This window comes from Neoarius graeffei, chromosome 11 (genome assembly GCF_027579695.1).
Source record: "Neoarius graeffei isolate fNeoGra1 chromosome 11, fNeoGra1.pri, whole genome shotgun sequence".
In the NCBI taxonomy this organism is placed as follows: Eukaryota; Metazoa; Chordata; class Actinopteri; order Siluriformes; family Ariidae; genus Neoarius; species Neoarius graeffei.
In genome coordinates this window covers 62453867-62476940 of record NC_083579.1, presented here as the reverse complement: position 1 = coordinate 62476940, position 23074 = coordinate 62453867, and the positions used below count along the sequence as shown (strand labels likewise).

General features: G+C 41.6%; 1 protein-coding gene across 2 annotated transcripts; it reads right to left on the bottom strand.

Annotated features, from left to right (window-relative positions):
* Window positions 1-1722: 1722 nt before the first annotated feature.
* enpp4 (ectonucleotide pyrophosphatase/phosphodiesterase 4) lies at window positions 1723-8272 on the bottom strand. Of its 2 annotated transcripts, none has more exons than XM_060934549.1 (4): window positions 8026-8272; window positions 6446-7323; window positions 3877-4047; window positions 1723-3748 (listed from the first exon to the last, which is right to left on the bottom strand). In XM_060934549.1, exons 2-4 carry the CDS (start codon window positions 7290-7292, stop codon window positions 3378-3380), a joined length of 1389 nt encoding a protein of 462 aa, XP_060790532.1. In that variant the 5' UTR covers window positions 7293-7323; window positions 8026-8272; the 3' UTR covers window positions 1723-3377. The 2 variants fall into 2 exon arrangements, with proteins under 2 accessions (XP_060790532.1, XP_060790533.1); XM_060934550.1 differs by having other exon boundaries at window positions 8195-8267.
* Window positions 8273-23074: the final 14802 nt, after the last annotated feature.

Genomic DNA, 23074 nt, shown 5'->3' with positions numbered 1-23074 from the left:
CCGCAAAGCATTATGGATAATGTAAAAGTAGTCAATTGGGCTGAATAATTGATAATTTGGTTAAATAAATAGCAATGGCACTGTAATTTACTGTGCTGAAGGGGACTTTATTACAGGAAAAACACTTGACTTAAAACTTGTTAGAGCTGCAAGTTCGTCCACATACAGTACACGGGCAATTAAATTTACTATCCCAACTACTAGAACATCTCAAAAAATTCAAATATCATGAAAATGTTCAATTTTTTCCATCAGTTATTAAAGAATGTGAAAATTTAGTATATTCTAGACTCATTACATGTAAATTAAAATGTTTCAAGCATTTTGCTATTTTAATTTTGATAATCATGGCCTAAAAAAATCTCAAAATATTTCATTTCAAGTTTGAGAAAAACAGTATAAATACCATGTATCTCTCGGTCTAGTTCAGTACACGCGACCACAATTATGGAAAAGAATACTGACTTGACAGTTGTCCAGAAGATGATCACCGACACCCTCCACAAGGAGGGTAAGCCACAGGAGGTCATTGCTGAAAAGGTTGGCTGGAAAAGGTGCACAAGCAACAGGGATGACTACAGCCTTGAGAGGATTGTCAAGAAAAGTCAATTCAAGAACCTGGAAGAGCTTCACAAGGAACGGACTGAGGCTGGTGTCAGTACATCAAGAGGCACCACGCACAGACGTCTTCAGGAAAGAGGCTACAACTGTTCCATTCCTAATATCAAGTCACTCCTGAACCAGAGACAAATGTCAGAAGCGTCTTACCTGGGCTAAGGAGAGAAAGAACTGGACTGTTGCTCAGTGGTCCAAAGTCTTCTTTCCAGATGAAAATAAATTTTGCATTTAATTTGGAAATCAAGGTCCTAAAGTCTGGAGGAAAAGTGGAGAGACACAATCCAAGGTGTTTGAAGTCCAGTGTGAAGTTTCCACAGTCTGATGATTTGGGTGCAATGTCATCTGCTGGTGCTGGTCCACTGTGTTTTGTCAAGTCCAAAGTCAATGCAGCCATCTGCCAGATTTTAGAGCACTTCATGCTTCCATCTGCTGACAAGCTTTATGGAGATGCTGATTTCCTTTTCCAGCAGGACTTGGCATCTACCCACAGCGCCAAAACTACTACCAAATAGTTTGCTGACCATGATATTATTGTGCTTGATTGGCCAGCCAACTCTCCTGACCTGAACCCCATAGAGAATTATGGGGTATTGCCAAGAGGAAAATGAGAAACACCCAACCCAAAAACACAGATCAGCTGAAGGCCACTATCAAAGCAACCTAGGCTTCAATAACACCTCATGAGTACCACAGGCTGATCACCTCCATGCCACACCACATTGATGAAGTAATTCATGGTAAACAAGCCCCAACCAAGTGCTGAGTGTATAAATGAACATACGTTTGGACATTTCTGTATTGTAAATCCTTTTTTGATTGATCTTAAGAAATATTCTAATAACTCGAGATACTGGATTTCAGATTTTCATGAGCTCTAAGCCATAATCATCAAAATCAGAACAAAACAAAAAAATCTTGAACTATTTCACTTTATATGTAACGAACATAGAACATATGAAAGTTTACTTTAATCAAATTACCAAAAAAAAATTTCACAATATCCTAATTTTTTGAGATGCATGAGTAAAATCAACTTCAAATGTACCAGTCACTCATTTTGTTTCATCCAGTTTTTTTTGAAACCAAAGATGATTCCAGGAAAGCTTAGGAGTCTTATATATTATTTATTACGTTTACATTCACAAAATATTCCATTTCTTCCCCTTATTCAGAAAAAGACAACAAGTCTACCAAGCTGTTTACATGGCTAATGAAAAATATTCCATCGTTCCCATTTACATGCAGCCATGCATACTCCACATGTCTAGTTTGTGTACAAAACACACAGAGCTGACCATAAACAGGTAAGAGGCAGTGTGTTGTAAACTGCTATAAAAACCCCAATTGCGATACACATTCTGAAAGCACTGCGTACAGGTTCAAATAATGCTCCTAAAACCCAAATATCAGCATATCGCACATCTTAAAATCAGAAAATGCTAAATTGGGAATAAGGCTAAATTCAGAACATCCAAATGGAATATACGTTTACAAGACCTGTATCAAATTCAGAATATTATCCTCTTAAGAATAATTGTACACACTACTGTGAGCCACATTATAAGATGCACATTAGAAAGCGTGACCTCTACTGGTTCAGATGTAACCATATTACATCTGTCAATGTATTACTACTTCACATCTAGCAAACCGTTTACGCTGCCGTAAAATAACATTACTAAATATCACAAAGAAAATCTAACACAACCACAGTTTAAACGCAAACACAGCTCCGCAAAAGCTCCTGCAACGTATCAGTACCTGAAATTCTCTCTTGCATAGTTACAGTACAAATACCTTTCAAGGAAGACTTCAAGAAAACAGTGAAACAGCCCTTAAACCCCTCTCACCATAAATACAAACATCTAAGTGCAAGAAACTCAATCATTTAAAACCAAAAAACCCCAAACAAGCTCTTTTAATTGAACTGATTAAAAGCATATTTTTCACATCACTGAATAGTCTACACTTATATACTACCAACATAGAAAAATAGAAATTTCCTTTAACACTAAACATGATCAATATTCACTGAGGAAGCAGGAGAAAAACGATTCATATACTCTTAATAAAAGCATTAAAAAAAAGGGAAATAAATACACAGTGTACATGACTCAGTAACTTGATTGCTTCAGCTCCTGGTACTATGCTTGAGATCAGAAAACTCCTCAAACCCGTGAAGCGATGCATAATATGAAAATTCTCAGTGCATTTCCAGTAAGCCATTAAGTCAAATGAACATTGCACTTGAGCATACCTGATAATACCTATACCTGTCTGACTTATTAGTTTACTATAGTTTGTGTCATATGTGCCCCAAAATAGCCGCTTTAAAAATAATAGAAGTATTCGATATTATGCGATTTTACATTAGATATGACCTGACATTCATTTGCAAATGCTTTATACTGAAAGACTACATATTAACATCACTATATAGAGTCCTCATCTCTAACATCTTAATATTCTCATGATATACCGAAAACAGAAGAGAGAGAAAAAAAACCCCAACAACCCACAAGTAAGCGGGAATGTGTTTGAACATTATGGGACGCTGTTGCTTAATAACAAAAGAGCAGTCTTAATCTTTGGATAGCTATAGGAGAAAATAGGCAAAATTTTGCTACAGAAGTAGAGCTCCTAACCTACAATCATTTCCTTCATTCATCTTTTGCCTATTTGTGCTTTTTATTTATTTATTTTCTTTTTGGACAAAAACATACTGCATGTACTTCAACCAACCCTAAAGATTTTCGCACTCATTCGAGCAAAGGATCATCGTCGTCCTCCTCCTCCAGCTCCAAGCGGGCAAACGGCCGTGACGAGGATTGCTCCCTGTTCTTTAGCAGTCTGAAGAGGAGGGTGATGGTGGTGAGCACTATGAGTGCACCGATGACGATGCCTACCACTGCTGCCAGGTCTGAGCACTTCTCTCTGAGCAGCACACAGCGCACGCTGGAGAAGCTGCCATTATTAGGCATCTCAGGGATGCCCAGGAGGTTGCACATGAGTGGGTAGAGATCCACGCTGTTTATGGTGCTCATCCGGTAGCCTTTCCGAAAAGCAGGGCCCTGCGCCGCTAGGAAGGGTTGCATGCTGGGCAGAGAGTTATCATAGCCATGATCACCCACTATGGGGGGGAAACCACACAATACAGGATCAATGTCAAAATAAAACACTGAACATTTAAACAGCACTGTAAGCATACTACATTTCAGCAGTCATTTGATAATTCTAACTTGATTGGACACCACTTACATCGTGGGAGGTTGCCTTGCTGAACAATTGTCCAACCTTCATCAGCCACCAGGATGATGGGCTGAATACGTTTATTGTTTTTGTAGTGCAGCCTGTCAGGTATGGCAGCTTTCTTGTAAGCCTTCATGTGATTATTGCATTTGCTAAGTTTTCTGTACAGATCTGAGGAATCTGAAAAGGAAAAAAAAACAAAAACAGAAATCTTTCACCTCAAACTGTTAAATAAAATGGTACAGATTTCCTCTCAAAAACACTGGGATTGGACTGGGACCATGGTGCCAACATTGAAAACAAGAAAAACAGAACTGTACCCTTCATAATTTAAAACAAACAAACAAAAACACCCATTTTGATGGAAGTGACTGCTCCATACTAACAGCATAAGTGATACGATATTTAGTGGCTGATCTAATACTTATCTGTAATCTGTATAAAATGTTTGTAACTAGGTGTGTGTAAAAACTTTTCATTATATTATTTATATAAAACATGACAAAATATCCAGGTTGCAGTTTGGTTGATGTCAGATGCACATTAAAAAAAAAAGCATTATTTAAAAAAATAAAAATAATACCGTATACGTCATTACTTATAATGCAGGGCATTTGGTTTTATTATTGAACAAATCAACAGTGGTGCTTGAAAGTTTGTGAACCCTTTAGAATTTTCTACATTTCCGCATAAATATGACCTAAAACATCATCAGATTTTCACACAAGTCCTAAAAGTAGATAAAGAGAACTCAGTTAAACAAATGAGACAAAAATATACTTGGTCATTTATTTATTGAGGAAAATGATCCAATATCTGTGAGTGGTAAAAGTATGTGAACCTCTAGGATTAGCAGTTAATTTGAAGGTGAAATTAGAGTCAGGTGTTTTCAATCAATGGGATGGCAATCAGGTGTGAGTGGGCACCCTGTTTTATTTAAAGAACAGGGATCTATCAAAGTCTGATCTTCACAACACATGTTTGTGGAAGTGTATCATGGCACGAACCAAGGAGATTTCTGAGGACCTCAGAAAAAGCGTTTTTGATGCTCATCAGGCTGGAAAAGGTTACAAAACCATCTCTAAAGAGTTTGGACTCCACCAATCCACAGTCAGACAGATTGTGTACAAATGGAGGAAATTCAAGACCACTGTTACCCTCCCCAGGAGTGGTCGACCAACAAAGATCACTCCAAGAGCAAGGTGTGTAATAGTCAGCGAGGTCACAAAGGACCCCAGGGTAACTTCTAAGCAACTAAAGGCCTCTCTGACATTGGCTAATGTTAATGTTCATGAGTCCACCATCAGGAGAACACTGAACAACAATAGTGTGCATGGCAGGATTGCAAGGAGAAAGCCACTGCTCTCCAAAAAAACATTGCTGCTCGTCTGCAGTTTGCTAAAGATCACGTGGACAAGCCAGAAGGCTATTGGAAAAATGTTTTGTGGACGGATGAGACCAAAATAGAACTTTTTGGTTTAAATGAAAAGCTTTATGTTTGGAGAAAGGAAAAACACTGCATTCCAGCATAAGAACCTTATCCCATCTGTGAAACATGGTGGTGGTAGTATCATGGTTTGGGCCTGTTTTGCTGCATCTGGTCCAGGACGGCTTGCCATCATTGATGGAACAATGAATTCTGAATTATACCAGCAAATTCTAAAGGAAAATGTCAGGACATCTGTCCATGAACTGAATCTCAAAAGAAGGTGGGTCATGCAGCAAAACAACGATCCTAAGCACACAAGTCGTTCTACCAAAGAATGGTTAAAGAAGAATAAAGTGAATGTTTTGGAATGGCCAAGTCAAAGTCCTGACCTTAATCCAATGGAAATATTGTGGAAGGACCTCAAGCGAGCAGTTCATGTGAGGAAACCCACCAACATCCCAGAGTTGAAGCTGTTCTGTACGGAGGAATGGGCTAAAATTCCTCCAAGCCGGTGTGCAGGACTGATCAACAGTTACTGGAAACGTTTAGCTGCAGTTATTGCTGCACAAGGGGGTCACAGCAGATACTGAAAGCAAAGGTTCACATACTTTTGCCACTCACAGATATGTAATATTGGATCATTTTCCTCAATAAATAAATGACCAAGTATAAAATATTTTTGTCTCATTTGTTTAACTGGGTTCTCTTTGTCTACTTTTAGGACTTGTGGAAATCTGATATTGTTTTAGGTCATATTTATGCAGAAATATAGAAAATTCTAAAGGGTTCACAAACTTTCAAGCACCACCGTAAAACAAACCGACAAAGTCAGTGTAACGCAAGAGTAACCATGAATGCCTTTCACATCCGCGGTCTTTTCCCTTTCAGTGAATTAACTTTTACACTGACCGCATTTTACTCGTGCTTAGTTTGACTTCTGGTTTAACTGAAAAAGCAGCAAAGTGTAAATACCAGCTGTCTTTTGTATGGCTGTAGAAAGGAGACCGAAATGGTAATCCTGAAAACATATTACTGATGTTGACACCTCTGGTGAGATTTTAAACTTCCAGTTGTTAATTGTTATGGTGAATATTACACAGTTACTCAGTTCACAGTGAATAGCACACTTACTTAATGGCAAACACTCACCATTGCGTGGTATGATGGCAGCCACTGGAGTGGCATCCACCAAAACATAGCTATTCCGATCAACACACTCATCAAGCTTGATAAGTCGGTCTTGGGAGCACTGCGCCATGCCATGATCACTAGTAATAATTACATTAACTTTCCCCCACAGTCCTGTCTGGTTGAGGTGGTAGATCAGAAATCCTACATGGTCATCGACTTCTTTCAGCGCCTTGGCCATCATTGTGGTGTTTTCTGGTCCATAGTGGTGTCCAGTCTTATCAGGTTCTTCGTAGTACAGAGCAGCAAACTTGACCAAATTGTCTTCAGTGAGCCATTTTGTTAAGTTTTCCAGTCTTTCATTAAAGCCAACCTTTGGGTCATATTTTAAGAAGTAGGTCGAGGTACGGTTTTGAATCAACAAATCCGTTCCTGGCCACATTGCAGCTGCAGATTTATAATTCCTGTTCTGCACAGACACCCAAATCGGCGTTGCTTCATTCCACCAGAAAGGATCGCTCGAATTCTGAACAGTAAAATGTTTTCCTGTCTCGGAGTCATACATCCTACTTGCCAGGATTCCATGACTTTCCGCATACAATCCAGTGGCAAGACTGTAATGATTAGGAAAGGTTTTAGTAGTAAAGACATTGCTCACGTGATCAATAAGAACACCATCAGAGAAGAATTTCTGCAGGTTAGGTAATGGGTATTTTTCCAGATAATCTGCCCGGAAACCATCAAACGATACAATCAGGAGTGGGATTACATCTTTTCCATCGCCTTTCTGTTCATTGCTCGTCACATTCAGAACAGCAGCTGATTCATAGCATGCTGCAAGAACACACAGAAGAACCTGGAGATGCATCCTGCGAGCAGGAACGAGGAACCAGTCCTTACTGCGAGAAAGAAGAAGTGCATCAACTCAGATGTCATTTATGTTTTTTTTTAAGCCTTACGCTGTGAAAAGTTCAGAATGGAAAGAGGACACATGAAGTCTTCTGTACTTTGAGTTACCTTAGATGAGTGTCAACTGGCATATCAGATTTGCAGCTGTGAAGGCCTTATTTATTTATATACATGTTTAAAAAAAGGTTCATTTAGACTTTTCTAGGTCTCACATGGACATTCATGGTTGTGTGTAAACTCTACTGAGCAATTGCAAATTAAATCTGATCATTTTAAGGGCTAGATAGCTGATTATTTAAAAAAAAAAAAAAAAAGAGTTTATGAAGAGCAGTTTGACCCAGGTTCTTCCTTTGGTGCTATAATGCTAAACTAGCCGACTTGGCCTCCCACTACCGAATAACCCAATACAATCCAAGTTATTTTAAAACAAGTGAGAAATACTTGATTATTCTAGTGTTAGTCAGAGTTAAGAGTGGATTTGAGAAGAATAACAACGAATTAAAGCGAGTCAGAGACACATTCCTGAGCTTGGTGGCAAGCAGAGGAATTTACCACAGCTAGCTAACCGTGTGGAAAACATTTGACAACTAGCTAATGCTAAGACGCTAGCTGAGCTCCAAACACTTCTCTATCTTCTACATTAGCCCCAAACACAGCTTTATATTATATTATATAACATTTAAACAACATACCAGTGAGGCAGAATCCAGTCCACACACTCTGTGTGACACAGAGACTCCAAAAGCCCCAAACAAATTTCCACCAACTGACCAGAACCAAGTTAAAAATATCTGCTCCTGTACCATAACGAGTAACTACGACTATACTCAGCCGTGATAAGTCACTAAATCAAACACTTACTGTTTTACAAGCAACCTGCCCCAAGCTTTATTGTATTTATTATTACCGGGTTGCTCACTTCCTCAAAGTGAGCCTCAAGTTGTGACAGACAGCTCGATGAGCCAATAGCAGGCTTCAGTTCTGCAATGGTCCCGCCCCTCAACAGCAGGCGCTCACTTGCAGGGAAATGTGGTGTTTGATAGTATTATTATTATTCATCTCATCTCATTATCTCTAGCCGCTTTAATCTGTTCTACAGGGTCAGTGCCGTATTAAAGCCAATGCGGTGCCCCTGGGCACTATACCTCAAGTGCCCCCCCGACACACACCACCACCACCCTGCGTGCACGCGTTCAGTAACCTCCTGCACACACTCACAAACCTTGCCCTTTGCTGTCAAAAATAGTAGCATATACATAAACAATAGTACACATAAGGTCATTCTTCCTCATTGAAAATGTATTAAGTAGGCTACATCAGCCCATGGCGGCACGGTGGTGTAGTGGTTAGCGCTGTCCCCTCACAGCAAGAAGGTCCTGGGTTCGAGCCCTGGGGCCGGCGAGGGCCTTTCTGTGTGGAGTTTGCATGTTCTCCCCGTGTCCGCGTGGGTTTCCTCCGGGTGCTCCGGTTTCCCCCACAGTCCAAAGACATGCAGGTTAGGTTAACTGGTGACTCTAAATTGACCGTAGGTGTGAATGAGTGTGTGAATGGTTGTCTGTGTCTATGTGTCAGCCCTGTGATGACCTGGCGACTTGTCCAGGGTGTACCCCGCCTTTCGCCCGTAGTCAGCTGGGATAGGCTCCAGCTTGCCTGCGACCCTGTAGAAGGATAAAGCGGCTAGAGATAATGAGATGAGATGAGACATCAGCCCATCAAATTCACTGAAAACAACCAACGATATGCATGTAGGCATATTGAAATGTCTTATTCAAAAATGAGCAGCATATATTTGTATGCTGGGTGCGATTTGCTGGTGGGGATCATCCCCCCCTCTGGTTTTTATCTCTGCTGAAAAAAAAAAATCCTCGGGGACAACCCCGTCAATAAAACAAACAAACCAAAAAAAAAAAAAAAAAGTTGACATGACAGGCATGTTGTGACACAGTTTTCTATGGCCACTTTACTTATACTACTGGAGTATTGATGCCAACTTGAACTGTATGTACGTGTGTGTATATATATATATATATATATATATATATATATATATATATATATATACACTGTAATTGTAATGCCAATATACTTGTAATTATGTTACACATGGTTGCACACCACTGGATGCTGCTACTATCAGCCACTTTACTTGCCCTTAAGGTTTTATCTACTGTGCTTTGTCTTGGGTGTATTCTCCATGCAGGACCTATACAAATGTGTCTGTATATAGTAGCTAGTAGTTCAATAGTAGTTTTTGTATATTGTATATTGTACATACCTTTTCTTTTTTTTCTATGTGTGTGTGCACTTTATGGAGCAGCTCTGAATCTCATTATACTCTATGTGATGAAATTCTATTCTATTCTATTCTATGGTCTACATTGCACTCACTTTCAAAATGACCCGAAGTGGCAGCTTTGATGTTCACGAACGTCGCCAGCAAATCAGGCCCGGCGCCAGGAACAGTTTACTAAGGGGGCAATTAGAAATCGCAAGGGGGCAAATATTTTTTCATATAGTGTGTAGTAGTGATGGCGGTCTGACAACGTGTTTCAAACAATTAACTGCGTCAACCACAAAACCACGGCCCCGAAGGTTGCTTTAGTCCGGGAAAATCATGTGGCATATTACCAGGGCAGTTGCGCTTTATCAACCCCCGTGCCCACCTGTTAACCCTCCCCTCCGATTTTCTCACAGACACGTGGTACAACCGGAAAGATGCCAAACATAAAACAACACACACAAACCTACAGGCAAGTCCTTTACATTTAAAATACATACAAATAGCTCCGCGGCATGAAAACAAAACGTCAATGCAAGTCTAAGGTACTTGGCTCGGCGGCCAAAATCATAATTTAAAAAAATCAACAGACCCCGCGGCTGCACCAGTAATAGCCTTCCTGACTCGCACCGAGTCAACGCTAACCACTTAATCCGCGATCCCAGTTTAGGCGTGTAGGGGACTAAACACTCTGAAGTGATGAATTTTCACCCCCGCTGCATGGGGGGTGACGTCAACGACACATATTCTTACGCTATTTGCGCACAAAGCGGACCATATATGAACACATACACCAACATAAACGGAGATAAACTTAGCCTACAAAGAAAGAAAATGGATTCACAATATTGTGATTGAATTCGTTTAATTCGGAAGGGGAAAGACTACTCCCGCAAACTGACTGCATATTACAGGATATTGCAGAGACAGTGCACTTAAGTGTACATGTAAAACCCCCGCCCGCCCGCACGACCCTTGTCCTTATCACAGGTCTGTGTGTGCGCGGCTGTCAGCATTTCACACACACACACACACACACACACACACACACACACACACAACTAGTAGCTTAGTCCCTAGTAGTTAGGATTGATACATATGTCTAAAACAGGGTTAATATTAAATTCAGGCTTTTTGAAATAATCCTACCTTAATACAGTTGAATTCTACGATTGCAACGTAAGAATCATAACAACCAATCAGATTTGTTCTACCGTGCCAGTTTTAGTAGTGATTTATGTGAAATGTATTTTTGTGCAATGCGCAACCACTTAATATTTCGTATTTGAAAATGCAAATTATTAATACGTCTATAATACACTATATTTTCATAAGAAAACAAGTGATCTGAGTCTCCGTTGAGGGGGCGGGGCTGTAGCCATGAGGGGGCGACGCCCCCTTTCGCCCCCCCCATGGCGCCGGGCCTGCAGCAAATAGATAGCCTACATTGTAGATAATAAAAACAATATCCAGAGTGTGAATGTGGATTTAGCGCCATGAATCACATCCTTATTGATGAGCGCAACAGAATGAATGTATCCACACTGAACAGCCTTCTTTTCCTTGCTGTCAATGGGCCAGACGTGCGTTCCTTCCCTGCTGAGAAATTCGCAGAAATGTGGATTAAAGAAGGGCGAAACGCGGCGGATAGCGCACCGACGGGAAAGCAGAAAAGGCCACATGAACTGCGCCATCAGAGCAAACTGTTCATTTAGTATTCATGTATTTCAGTGATTTTCGAGTCACTGTCCATTTAATCCGGAGGGAGAGAAACATGGCGGCACGGTGGTGTAGTGGTTAGCGCTGTCGCCTCACAGCAAGAAGGTCCGGGTTCGAGCCCCGTGGCCGGCGAGGGCCTTTCTGTGTGGAGTTTGCATGTTCTCCCCGTGTCCGCGTGGGTTTCCTCCGGGTGCTCCGGTTTCCCCCACAGTCCAAAGACATGCAGGTTAGGTTAACTGGTGACTCTAAATTGACCGTAGGTGTGAATGTGAGTGTGAATGGTTGTCTGTGTCTATGTGTCAGCCCTGTGATGACCTGGCGACTTGTCCAGGGTGTACCCCGCCTTTCGCCCATAGTCAGCTGGGATAGGCTCCAGCTTGCCTGCGACCCTGTAGAAGGATAAAGCGGCTAGAGATAATGAGAATGGGATGAGAGAAACATCATAGCAACGCGACAAGCAATGCGAACTTTGTTGTGTGTTAGTGTTCGTGTATTTAGTCAGAGAGATAGGAAGATGAATTTACTATCTCTGGTTTAGTGTTCGTTTTCATTTAGTGTTATTCATTTGATATCATCGGATGTTATTGAGCTGTTAGCCTATTGTTACCTTAATTTTGTGTCGTTTCATGATTGAAAAAAAAAAACCATCCTCCCTTCTGGTTTTTTGACAAATCGCATCCTGTTTGTATGTTTCAATAAAAACCTTCAAAGCATCCATACTCTATTCTATCCATATTAAAATGTCTCAGTTCACAATGTGTATCAATTCAAACAGCATCAGCAATTTGAACAGCATCCATCTATATACAATACAGCATATTCAAATGTGTCAATTCAAAATGTGTATCAATTAAAATAGCATCGATCTAGGCAACATATTCAAATGTCTCAATTCGAAATATAAATTCAAATAACATCCAGTACGGCGTGTTCAGATGTACAATGTACGTTCATTCATTCATTCATTATCTCTAGCCGCTTTATCCTTCTACAGGGTCGCAGGCAAGCTGGAGCCTATCCCAGCTGACTACGGGCGAAAGGCGGGGTACACCCTGGACAAGTCGCCAGGTCATCACAGGGCTGACACATAGACACAGACAACCATTCACACTCACATTCACACCTACGGTCAATTTAGAGTCACCAGTTAACCTAACCTGCATGTCTTTGGACTGTGGGGGAAACCGGAGCACCCGGAGGAAACCCACGCGGACACGGGGAGAACATGCAAACTCCACACAGAAAGGCCCTCGCCGGCCACGGGGCTCGAACCCAGGACCTTCTTGCTGTGAGGCGACAGCGCTAACCACTACACCACCGTGCCGCCCTACAATGTACGTATGTGTATCAATTCAAAGAGTGTCTGTTCTGTATGAACCTAGCCATGTTCTCCCCATAGCGCAGGATCAGTTGTGTTCTACTGGCGTTGGCTGCGCTGGGTTGACATCCATAACACCCTCGTCTTCCTTCTCGTCACCATGGTGTGACCCAGGCCCGGCGCCAGGAACAGTTTACTAAGGGGGCAATTAGAAATCGCAAGGGGGCAAATATTTTTTCATATAGTGTGTAGTAGTGATGGCGGTCTGACAACGTGTTTCAAACAATTAACTGCGCCAACCACAAAACCACGGCCCCGAAGGTTGCTTTAGTCCGGGAAAATCATGTGGCATATTACCAGGGCAGTTGCGCTTTATCAGCCCCCGTGCCCACCTGTTAACCCTCCCCTCCAATTTTCTCACAGACACGCGGTACAACCGGAAAGATGCCAAACATAAAACAACACACACAAACCTACAGGCAAGTCCTTTACATTTAAAATACATACAAATAGCTCCGCGGCATGAAAACAAAACGTCAATGCAAGTCTAAGGTACTTGGCTCGGCGGCCAAAATCATAATTTAAAAAAATCAACAGACCCCGCGGCTGCACCAGTAATAGCCTTCCTGACTCGCACCGAGTCAACGCTAACCACTTAATCCGCGATCCCAGTTTAGGCGTGTAGGGGACTAAACACTCTGAAGTGATGAATTTTCACCCCCGCTGCATGGGGGGTGACGTCAACGACACATATTCTTACGCTATTTGCGCACAAAGCGGACCATATATGAACACATACACCAACATAAACGGAGATAAACTTAGCCTACAAAGAAAGAAAATGGATTCACAATATTGTGATTGAATTCGTTTAATTCGGAAGGGGAAAGACTACTCCCGCAAACTGACTGCATATTACAGGATATTGCAGAGACAGTGCACTTGTAAGTGTACATGTAAAACCCCCGCCCGCCCGCACGACCCTTGTCCTTATCACAGGTCTGTGTGTGCGCGGCTGTGTCAGCATTTCACACATACACCCACAATAACTAGTCCCCAGTAGTTAGGATTGATACATATGTCTAAAACAGGGTTAATATTAAATTCAGGCTTTTTGAAATAATCCTACCTTAATACAGTTGAATTCTACGATTGCAACGTAAGAATCATAACAACCAATCAGATTTGTTCTACCGTGCCAGTTTTAGTAGTGATTTATGTGAAATGTATTTTTGTGCAATGCGCAACCACTTAATATTTCGTATTTGAAAATGCAAATTATTAATACGTCTATAATACATTATATTTTCATAAGAAAACAATTAAGTGATCTGAGTCTCCGTTGAGGGGGCGGGGCTGTAGCCACGAGGGGGCGACGCCCCCTTTCGCCCCCCCATGGCGCCGGGCCTGGTGTGACCTGATCTCGACCTGGCTTAAAGTGGCTTCGCACATATCCTCCTCCCCGGCTTCAGCGCTGGTAGTGACAGCAGTTGTCGATGTTTTTATAAAAAAAAACGATCTAACACTGGAACATTTTTAATTGCAGCTACACGTCTTTCTCTTTTTTAATTTTCTCTTCGCACAACCACTCACTTGATGTCTGTCCATTTTTCATTTCTACCGCGGTTTTTAAAAAATTGATACTTTTCACCGTAGGTGGACTGACTCAACTGACAGGTTGAGGAAAGGGGGCTTAATGGTCACATAGGCCACTCTTGCTCAGAATTATGATTATTGTTGTTGTTCTTATGAAATTAGTGTTCATAATGAATTATATATGACTATTTAACAATGTCAAGTGTATAACCATTTTAAGTGTACAAACATTTACGAAAAATATTTTTAAAGTTTCTGTCATGTGGTGCCCCCCCCCCCCACTGGCTGTGAGTGGTTAGTGCCCCTGGGCACTGTGCCGCAGGCCCATATAGTTAATCCAGCCTTGTACAGGGTCGCAGGCAAGCTGGAGCCTATCCCAGCTGACTACGGGCGAAAGGCGGGGTACACCCTGGACGAGTCGCCAGGTCATCACAGGGCTGACACATAGACACAGACAACCATTCACACTCACATTCACACCTACGGTCAATTTAGAGTCACCAGTTAACCTAACCTGCATGTCTTTGGACTGTGGGGGAAACCGGAGCACCCGGAGGAAACCCACGCGGACACGGGGAGAACATGCAAACTCTGCACAGAAGGGCCCTCGCCAGCCACGGGGCTCGAACCCGGACCTTCTTGCTGTGAGGCGACAGTGCTAACCACTACACCACCGTGCCGCCCTATTATTATTATTATTATTATTATTATTATTATACTACTTTATAAGTTAAGCTATTATGGAATTCAAGGCAGCCTTTTGTCCTGGATCAAAGTGTTTCTCACTAAGAGAACACAGAGGGTAGCCTTGGAGGGTATTTTATCAAATCCGTGCTCTGTAACATCAGGAATCCCTCAAGGTACAGTCCTAGGACCATTACTGTTCTTGCTTTACATTAATGACTTGCCTTCATGTGTTACATCAACAATAAGGTTGTTTGCTGATGACTGTTTTTCTGACTGATTGCCAGCATCTACAGAAAGATCTAGATGCTTTAAGCAAGTGGGTGGCACGGTGGTGTAGTGGTTAGCACGGTCACCTCACAGCAAGAAGGTTCTGGGTTCAAACCCAGCGGCAGGTGAGGGCCTTTCTGTGTGGAGTTTGCATGTTCTCCCTGTGTCTGTGTGGGTTTCCCCCACAGTTCAAAGACATACGGTTAGGTTAATATGGGACAGCCTTGGCTGGGTGCCCTTGAGCAGGGTGCTGTTAGCATGGCTGCCCACTGCTCTGGGTATGTGTGTATGCTCACTGCTTCAGATGGGTTAAATGCAGAGAGGAAATTTCACAAGTGTGTGATGAATAAAATTGTGCTTTGTTTTCTTTCAAGTGGGAAAAAGATTGGCAAATGTCATACTATCTGTTTTTCCACCAAAAAAACTATTCAAGATACAATATATGTCCTCAATAATCATAGCTTAGATAGAGTTCATCATTACTCTTATTTAGGTGTTCTGAAAATCTAAAATGGTCAGAGCATGTTGCACACATTACATCTCGTGCTAAACAAAGCCTCGGTGTCATCAGAAGGAATTTTAGAAATGTCTCTGCAACCTGTAAACCTAAACTTTATTGTAGTTTAATAAGACCTAAGATAGAATATGCAAATTCTGCCTGGTATCCCTATTTTCAAAAAGACATATATCGTCTTGATATGATTCAACGTACCGCAGCTAGATTGTGTTTTAACAATTATTCGAGGGAACCAAGGGTAGTAACTGATATGCTCAACAAATTGGAGTGGCCATCCCTTGAAGGTAGAAGAGTTCTCTCTCGATTGGCTATGTTTCATCGGATTGTATATCGGACTATTGATATCGAGAGAGACTTGTATCTTACTCCTCTACCTCGTATTTCAAGAGGTGGAAACTCTATGACTTTTTTACGGCCACATTCAAATTGTAATCAGCATTCAAATAGTTTCTTTCCTTGAGCGATTAATCAGTGGAATTGGCTTCCAGGAGATATTGTTAATATAGAGAATAACACAAAATTTAAGGCCGCTTTACATGATCACCTCAGTGAAAATGGAAGGTGGTTTTAGGAAATTTTAAATTAGATATATATGATTTATAGCCTTGAACTTTAATTTTATTTATTTATTTTATAAGTTTTATATTACTTGCATTTATATGTTTTATTTATATTGATGTGATGCGTTTAAATACGCTTTATCAATTAATAAAGTAGAAGTACATAGAAGGTGGACAAAGTACCCAACTTCATTATTTAAGTCAAAGTACAGATCCCACTGGTCAAATGTTACTCAGATACAAGTGAAAGTTGTCCAGTCAAATTTTTACTTAAGTCAAGTTCAAGTTCAAAGTGTTTATTGTCATATTGTTTTTGCGGATGACACAAACGTATTCTGTGTAGGGGAGAGCCTTCAGCAGCTATTGGAGGTAGTCTCGGAAGAACTAGGAAAGCTAAAGCTGTGGTTTGATGTAAATAAATTATCATTAAGTATAAAAAAAACAAAATTTATGGTTTTTGGTAAACAGAATAAACATCTGGACACACTGGTGGAAATAATGATTGATAGTGTAAAGCTGGAAAGAGTATATGAGAATATATTTCTAGGGGTAATAATCAACCAGGGCGGCACGGTGGTGTAGTGGTTAGCGCTGTCACCTCACAGCAAGAAGGTCCGGGTTCGAGCCCCGTGGCCGGCGAGGGCCTTTCTGTGTGGAGTTTGCATGTTCTCCCTGTGTCCGCGTGGGTTTCCTCCGGGTGCTCCGGTTTCCCCCACAGTCCAAAGACATGCAGGTTAGGTTAACTGGTGACTCTAAATTGACCGTAGGTGTGAATGTGAGTGTGAATGGTTGTCTGTGTCTATGTGTCAGCCCTGTGATGACCTGGCGACTTGTCCAGGGTGTACCCCGCCTTTCGCCCGTAGTCAGCTGGGATAGGCTCCAGCTTGCCTGCGACCCTGTAGAACAGGATAAAGCGGCTAGAGATAATGAGATGAGATGAGAATAATCGACCACAACTTTAGCTGGAAACCCCATATTAAGTATGTCAGGTCCAAGTTAGCACGCACAGTGGGGATTCTTTGTAAAATAAGGCACCTTCTGAACTATAAATCATTGCACATATTGTATTGTACTCTCTTTTCACCATATCTGACTTATTGTGTGGAAGTTTGGGGCAACACCTATAAAAGTACCCTGCAGTCAATATACATTACGCAAAAGAAGGTCATAAGAATAGTGAATAATGTAGAATACCATGAACATACTAATGCACTGTTTCTAAAGTAAAAAATGCTGACATTTAGAGATTTAATTGATTTCAAAACTGCACAATTTACTTTCTGGCAATATTCAAAAAATATTTATAGATAGAGAAGGGGGCTATCACTTAATAGTTCATACCACGCTGAAAAGTATGTGTATATCTGTATGTGGGGTGAAGCTGTGGAATAGTTTACCTGTTGAAATTAAAGAGAGTAAAAGTGTTGCACATTTCAAGATAAAGCTTAAAAACATTATACTTGAGAAGTATAGAGAAGAATGTATGGATAGTTAAAGGATTAAATAAATGTTGCTTGATATCTTTTCTTTCTTTTTTCTTCAATCTTTTTTGTGTTTTATAAAGAAATATATAAATTTATAAATTTATATTTACTTAAACGGGGCGGCACGGTGGTGTAGTGGTTAGCGCTGTCGCCTCACAGCAAGAAGGTCCGGGTTCGAGCCCCGTGGCCGGCGAGGGCCTTTCTGTGCGGAGTTTGCATGTTCTCCCCGTGTCCGTGTGGGTTTCCTCCGGGTGCTCCGGTTTCCCCCACAGTCCAAAGACATGCAGGTTAGGTTAACTGGTGACTCTAAATTGACCGTAGGCGTGAATGTGAGTGTGAATGGTTGTCTGTGTCTATGTGTCAGCCCTGTGATGACCTGGCGACTTGTCCAGGGTGTACCCCGCCTTTCGCCCGTAGTCAGCTGGGATAGGCTCCAGCTTGCCTGCGACCCTGTAGAACAGGATAAAGCGGCTAGAGATAATGAGATGAGATTTACTCAAATGACAGTTATTTCTTTTTCGTTATTGTATTTTATTTGTATGGCTCTTTGGACCATCCTGTAGGGCAAGTGATTTGTGAGTTAGGCACTTATAAGCTTTGCTTCAGCCTAAACCCTTTTCGGTCAGCCACAGAACTGTTGTGTTTGTGGTGACTAAATTGGCTTCTATTGTACATATACTGCTGTTGTTGTTGACCCAAACAAACAAACAAACAAACAAACAAACAAATTCATATGCACAGTAAGGACATGTCCTCTTGTACAATGAAATTCTTAGCTTGCTGTCCACCATGAATGCCAATTACAAATAAATAAATAGGCGGAAGAAGGAATACAAAGTAAAGGCAATATAGTGCAAAAAGCCAAACAAACAAAAAACCACCTAGTATAGTACAAAATAAAGGTAAATGTAGTGCAAAATAGGTAGTGTAATACAAAAATAAGGCAATGATCGGATAGCAGCAGAAGGGCAGTAATGTGCAAACAAGTGTAAACAGATGTAAACAGTCAAGGACAGTTTACAGGGAGGTAGTCCATGGTTATAAACTCCTGTCAGCTGTTCAGGAGTCTGATGGTGGTAGGAAAGACAGTTCTTTACTCTGAAAGTGCTGAAGTACTTGCTTTTAAAAATACTTAAGTATTAAAAGTACATTTTCTGTCAACGCATCGTTGTATTATTGCCACAACACTTACAAAACCTAATGCCATTACCAAAGACAGAAATGTGAATTCAGAAAATGAACGCATGCTGTGCCATCATGGTGGTTTAACGTTAAGCTAGCTAGTCAGTGAAGCTTCACCTGACATGCTAGCAAACTCTTTTCAAACTCGAAATCATATTGGGTAGCTAACATTACTAGAAAAGAGAGATTTCTACATTCTGTTTACTTGGCAGGATATGCTAAAACATTTCTCAAAGGACTTCAGATAAGTTAATGTTATTCATGTTAGTGTAACTGGTGGCACAGTGGTGTAGTGGTTAGCACTGTTGCCTCACAGCAAGAAGGTCCGGGTTCGAGCCCCGTGGCCGGTGAGGGCCTTTCTGTGCGGAGTTTGCATGTTCTCCCCGTGTCCACGTGGGTTTCCTCCAGGTGCTCCGGTTTCCCCCACAGTCCAAAGACATGCAGGTTAGGTTAACTGGTGATTCTAAATTGACCGTAGGTGTGAGTGTGAATGGTTGTTTGTCTCTGTGTCAGCTCTGCGATGATCTGGTGACTTGTCCAGGGTGTACCCTGCCTCTTGCCCATAATCAGCTGGGATAGGCTCCAGCTTGCCTGCGACCCTGTAGAACAGGATAAGCGGCTACAGATAATGGATGGATGGATGTTAGTGTAACTCGGTTTTTACATGCTAACTAACAGTGTCCAAGTTAACTTGCTACGTGTTAATGTTAGCCATGGACAAGGTGATGGCAACTTGGCGGGCAAATCCATAGAAAGTCATTTGACTAACCAGACTGCATAGCTACGTTTGCAACATTATCGCTAGCTCTAAAAGCACATACAACTTCATTGCAAGCTTTCTCTTGGAATAAAACATTTATATACCTCAATATGCTCCTGCATGTTGGACGGTGAGTTTTGTAGGCCGTGATGTGGTTCCGTCCTGGCCCAGATGCAGCAAAACAGGCCCAAACCATGATACTACCACCACCATGTTTCACAGATCGGATAAGTTTCTTATACTGGAATGCAGTGTTTTCCTTTCTCCAAACATAACACTTCTTGTTTAAACCAAAAACTTCTATTTTGGTCTCATCCACCCACAAAACGTTTTTCCAGTAGCCTTCTGGCTTGTCCACGTGATCTTTAGCAAACTGCAGACGAACAGCCATGTTCTTTTTGGAGAGCAGTGGCTTTCTCCTTGCAACTCTGCCATGCACGCCACTGTTGTTCAGTGTTCTCCTGATGATGGACTCATGAACATTAACATTAGCCAATGTGAGAGAGGCCTTCAGTTGCTTAGAAGTCACCCTGGGGTCCTTTGTGACCTCGCCAACTATTACATGCCTCGCTCTTGGAGTGATCTTTGTTGGTCAACCACTCCTGGGGAGGGTCACAATAGTCTGGAATTTCCTCCGTTTGTACACAATCTGTCTGACTGTGGATTGGTGGAGTCCAAACTCTTTAGAGATGGTTTTGTAACCTTTTCCAGCCTGATGAGCATCAACAACGCTTTTTCTGAGGTCCTCAGAAATCTCCTTTGTTCGTGCCATGATACACTTCCACAAACATGTGTTGTGAAGATCAGACTTTGATAGATCCCTGTTCTTTAAATACTGTAAAACAGGGTGGCCACTCACTCCTGATTGTCATCCCATTGATTGAAAACACCTGACTCTAATTTCACCTTCAAATTAACTGCTAATCCTAGAGGTTCACATACTTTTGCCACTGACAGATATGTAATATTGGATCATTTTCCTCAATAAATAAATGACCAAGTATAATATTTTTGTCTCATTTGTTTAACTGGGTTCTCTTTATCTACTTTTAGGACTTGTGTGAAAATCTGATGATGTTTTAGGTCATATTTATGCAGAAATATAGACAATTCTAAAGGGTTCACAAACTTTCAAGCACCACTGTAGGGGTACAATGGCTTATCACTGGGGCAGGATCCTCTAAGATACTTATTTGTACCCTTTATATATTGCTTGGGAACATATATGTACCTCTTTGGCCCTAAAAAAGTACCCATAGTTATCTTGAGGTCCAACAATAAATCTACAGTAGTGTAGATTGTACCTTGGGGAACAGAAATGGACTCCTACTGTACCCCTATTTCTAACAGTGTAGCCTATATATTTGCATTATCTTGCATTCTAAAATTTGTTGAGTACTTGTGTGTGTGTGTGTGTGTGCGTGTGTGTGTGTGTGTGTGTGTGTGGGTGGGTGGGTGGGTGGGTGGGTAAAGACTCCCACCCATATGTATGAATGAGTCTCTGAGTCTGGTGGCTGCAGTGGAGAGATGCTCTGAGAAAAAGCATACACACTCCTGTGGTCCTGCCCACCAAGACATGAGGTAGGTGTTATTTCATTGCACGCATATCAGATCACTACACGGCTGCAGTCTAAGGGTTATTGCATTATTGCAGCATTGAGTGCACGAAGCTGGAGAGCCTCCTGTGAGTGCAGTGTGTGCTGAAGAGATGGCGCATTCACAGTCCATGCTCCCGAAGATTACAGCAGTGGCATCTGTAGCTAATGTGGGTATTTGCGCGTGCACATGTCGAGGTGTGTGTGTGAGCTGTAAGCTAGCAGCCTCCTACAGTGGTTCTTTCAGGCTTTTACTCCATTCCTGTGTCATGCTGCTGGGAATGATCTCAGCATTTGCAGTGCATTTGATGTACACAGTTCTGTGTGTGTGTGTGTGTGTGTGTGTGTATGTGCTTTTATATCTTGGTGGGGACCAAATGTCCCCACAACGAAAGGAATACCTGAATATTTATTTATTGATTTATTAATCTATTTTATTTAGTTATAATTCAAGATAATGGATGGATGGATGAATATAATTCAAGCTTTATTTATTTATTTATTTATTTCCCCCTTTGGTGATTTAGGGTTAGCTTTCAGTGTAGGCATAGCATTAATAATTTATGTCAGTGGAAAGTCCTCACAAGGATAGTAAGACAAACTAATGTGTGTGGGCCATGTCCTGAGCATTTTCACACAATGTGTGCTATATTTAATATTCCATCATACATCCATCCATTATCTGTAGCCGCTTTATCCTGTTCTACAGGGTCACAGGCAAGCTGGAGCCTATCCCAGCTGACTACGGGCGAAAGGCGGGGTACACCCTGGACAAGTCGCCAGGTCATCACAGGGCTGACACATAGACACAGACAACCATTCACACTCACATTCACACCTACGGTCAATTTGGAGCCACTGATTAGCCTAACCTGCATGTCTTTGGACTGTGGGGGAAACCGGAGCACCCAGAGGAAACCCATGCAGACACGGGGAGAACATGCAAACTCCGCACAGAAAGGCCCTCGCCAGCCGCTGGGCTCGAACCCAGGACCTTCTTGCTGTGAGGCGACAGTGCTAACTACTACACCACCGTGCCGCCCAGATTCCATCATAATTCTTTCAAAATTATTTCTGTCTTGCAAACAGAGGTGGACAAAGTACCCAACTTCATTACTTAAGTCAAAGTACAGATCTCACTGGTCAAATGTTACTCCGATACAAGTGAAAGTTGTCCAGTCAAATTTTTACTTAAGTTAAAGTACTAAAGTACTTGCTTTTAAAAATACTTAAGTATTAAAAGTACATTTTCTGTCAATGCATCGTTGTATTATTGCCACAGCGCTTACAAAACCTAATGCCGTTACCAAAGACATGAATTCAGAAAATGAACGCATGCTGTGCCATCATGGTGGTTTAACGTTAAGCTAGCTAGTCAGTGAAACTCCACCTGACATGCTAGCAAACTCTTTTCAAACTCGAAATCATATTGGGTAGCTAACGCTACTAGAAAAGAAAGATTTCTACATTCTGTTTATTTGGCAAGATTATGCTAAAACATATTTCTGAAAGGGGTGGCACGGTGGTGTAGTGGTTAGCGCCGTCGCCTCACAGCAAGAAGGTCCAGGTTCGAGCCCCGTGGCCGGCGAGGGCCTTTCTGTGCGGAGTTTGCATGTTCTGAAAAAAGTTTTTTGAGTATTTTGGAGAATTGGGGGAGTAAAGAAACAGGCCTGTAGTTTGTGAAATGGTGTCTATCTCCGGTTTTAAACAATGGTATCATGGTTGTAAAGAGCTGCTATGAGGAAGTTACTATATCCTTCCTGGCAGCTTGAACCATC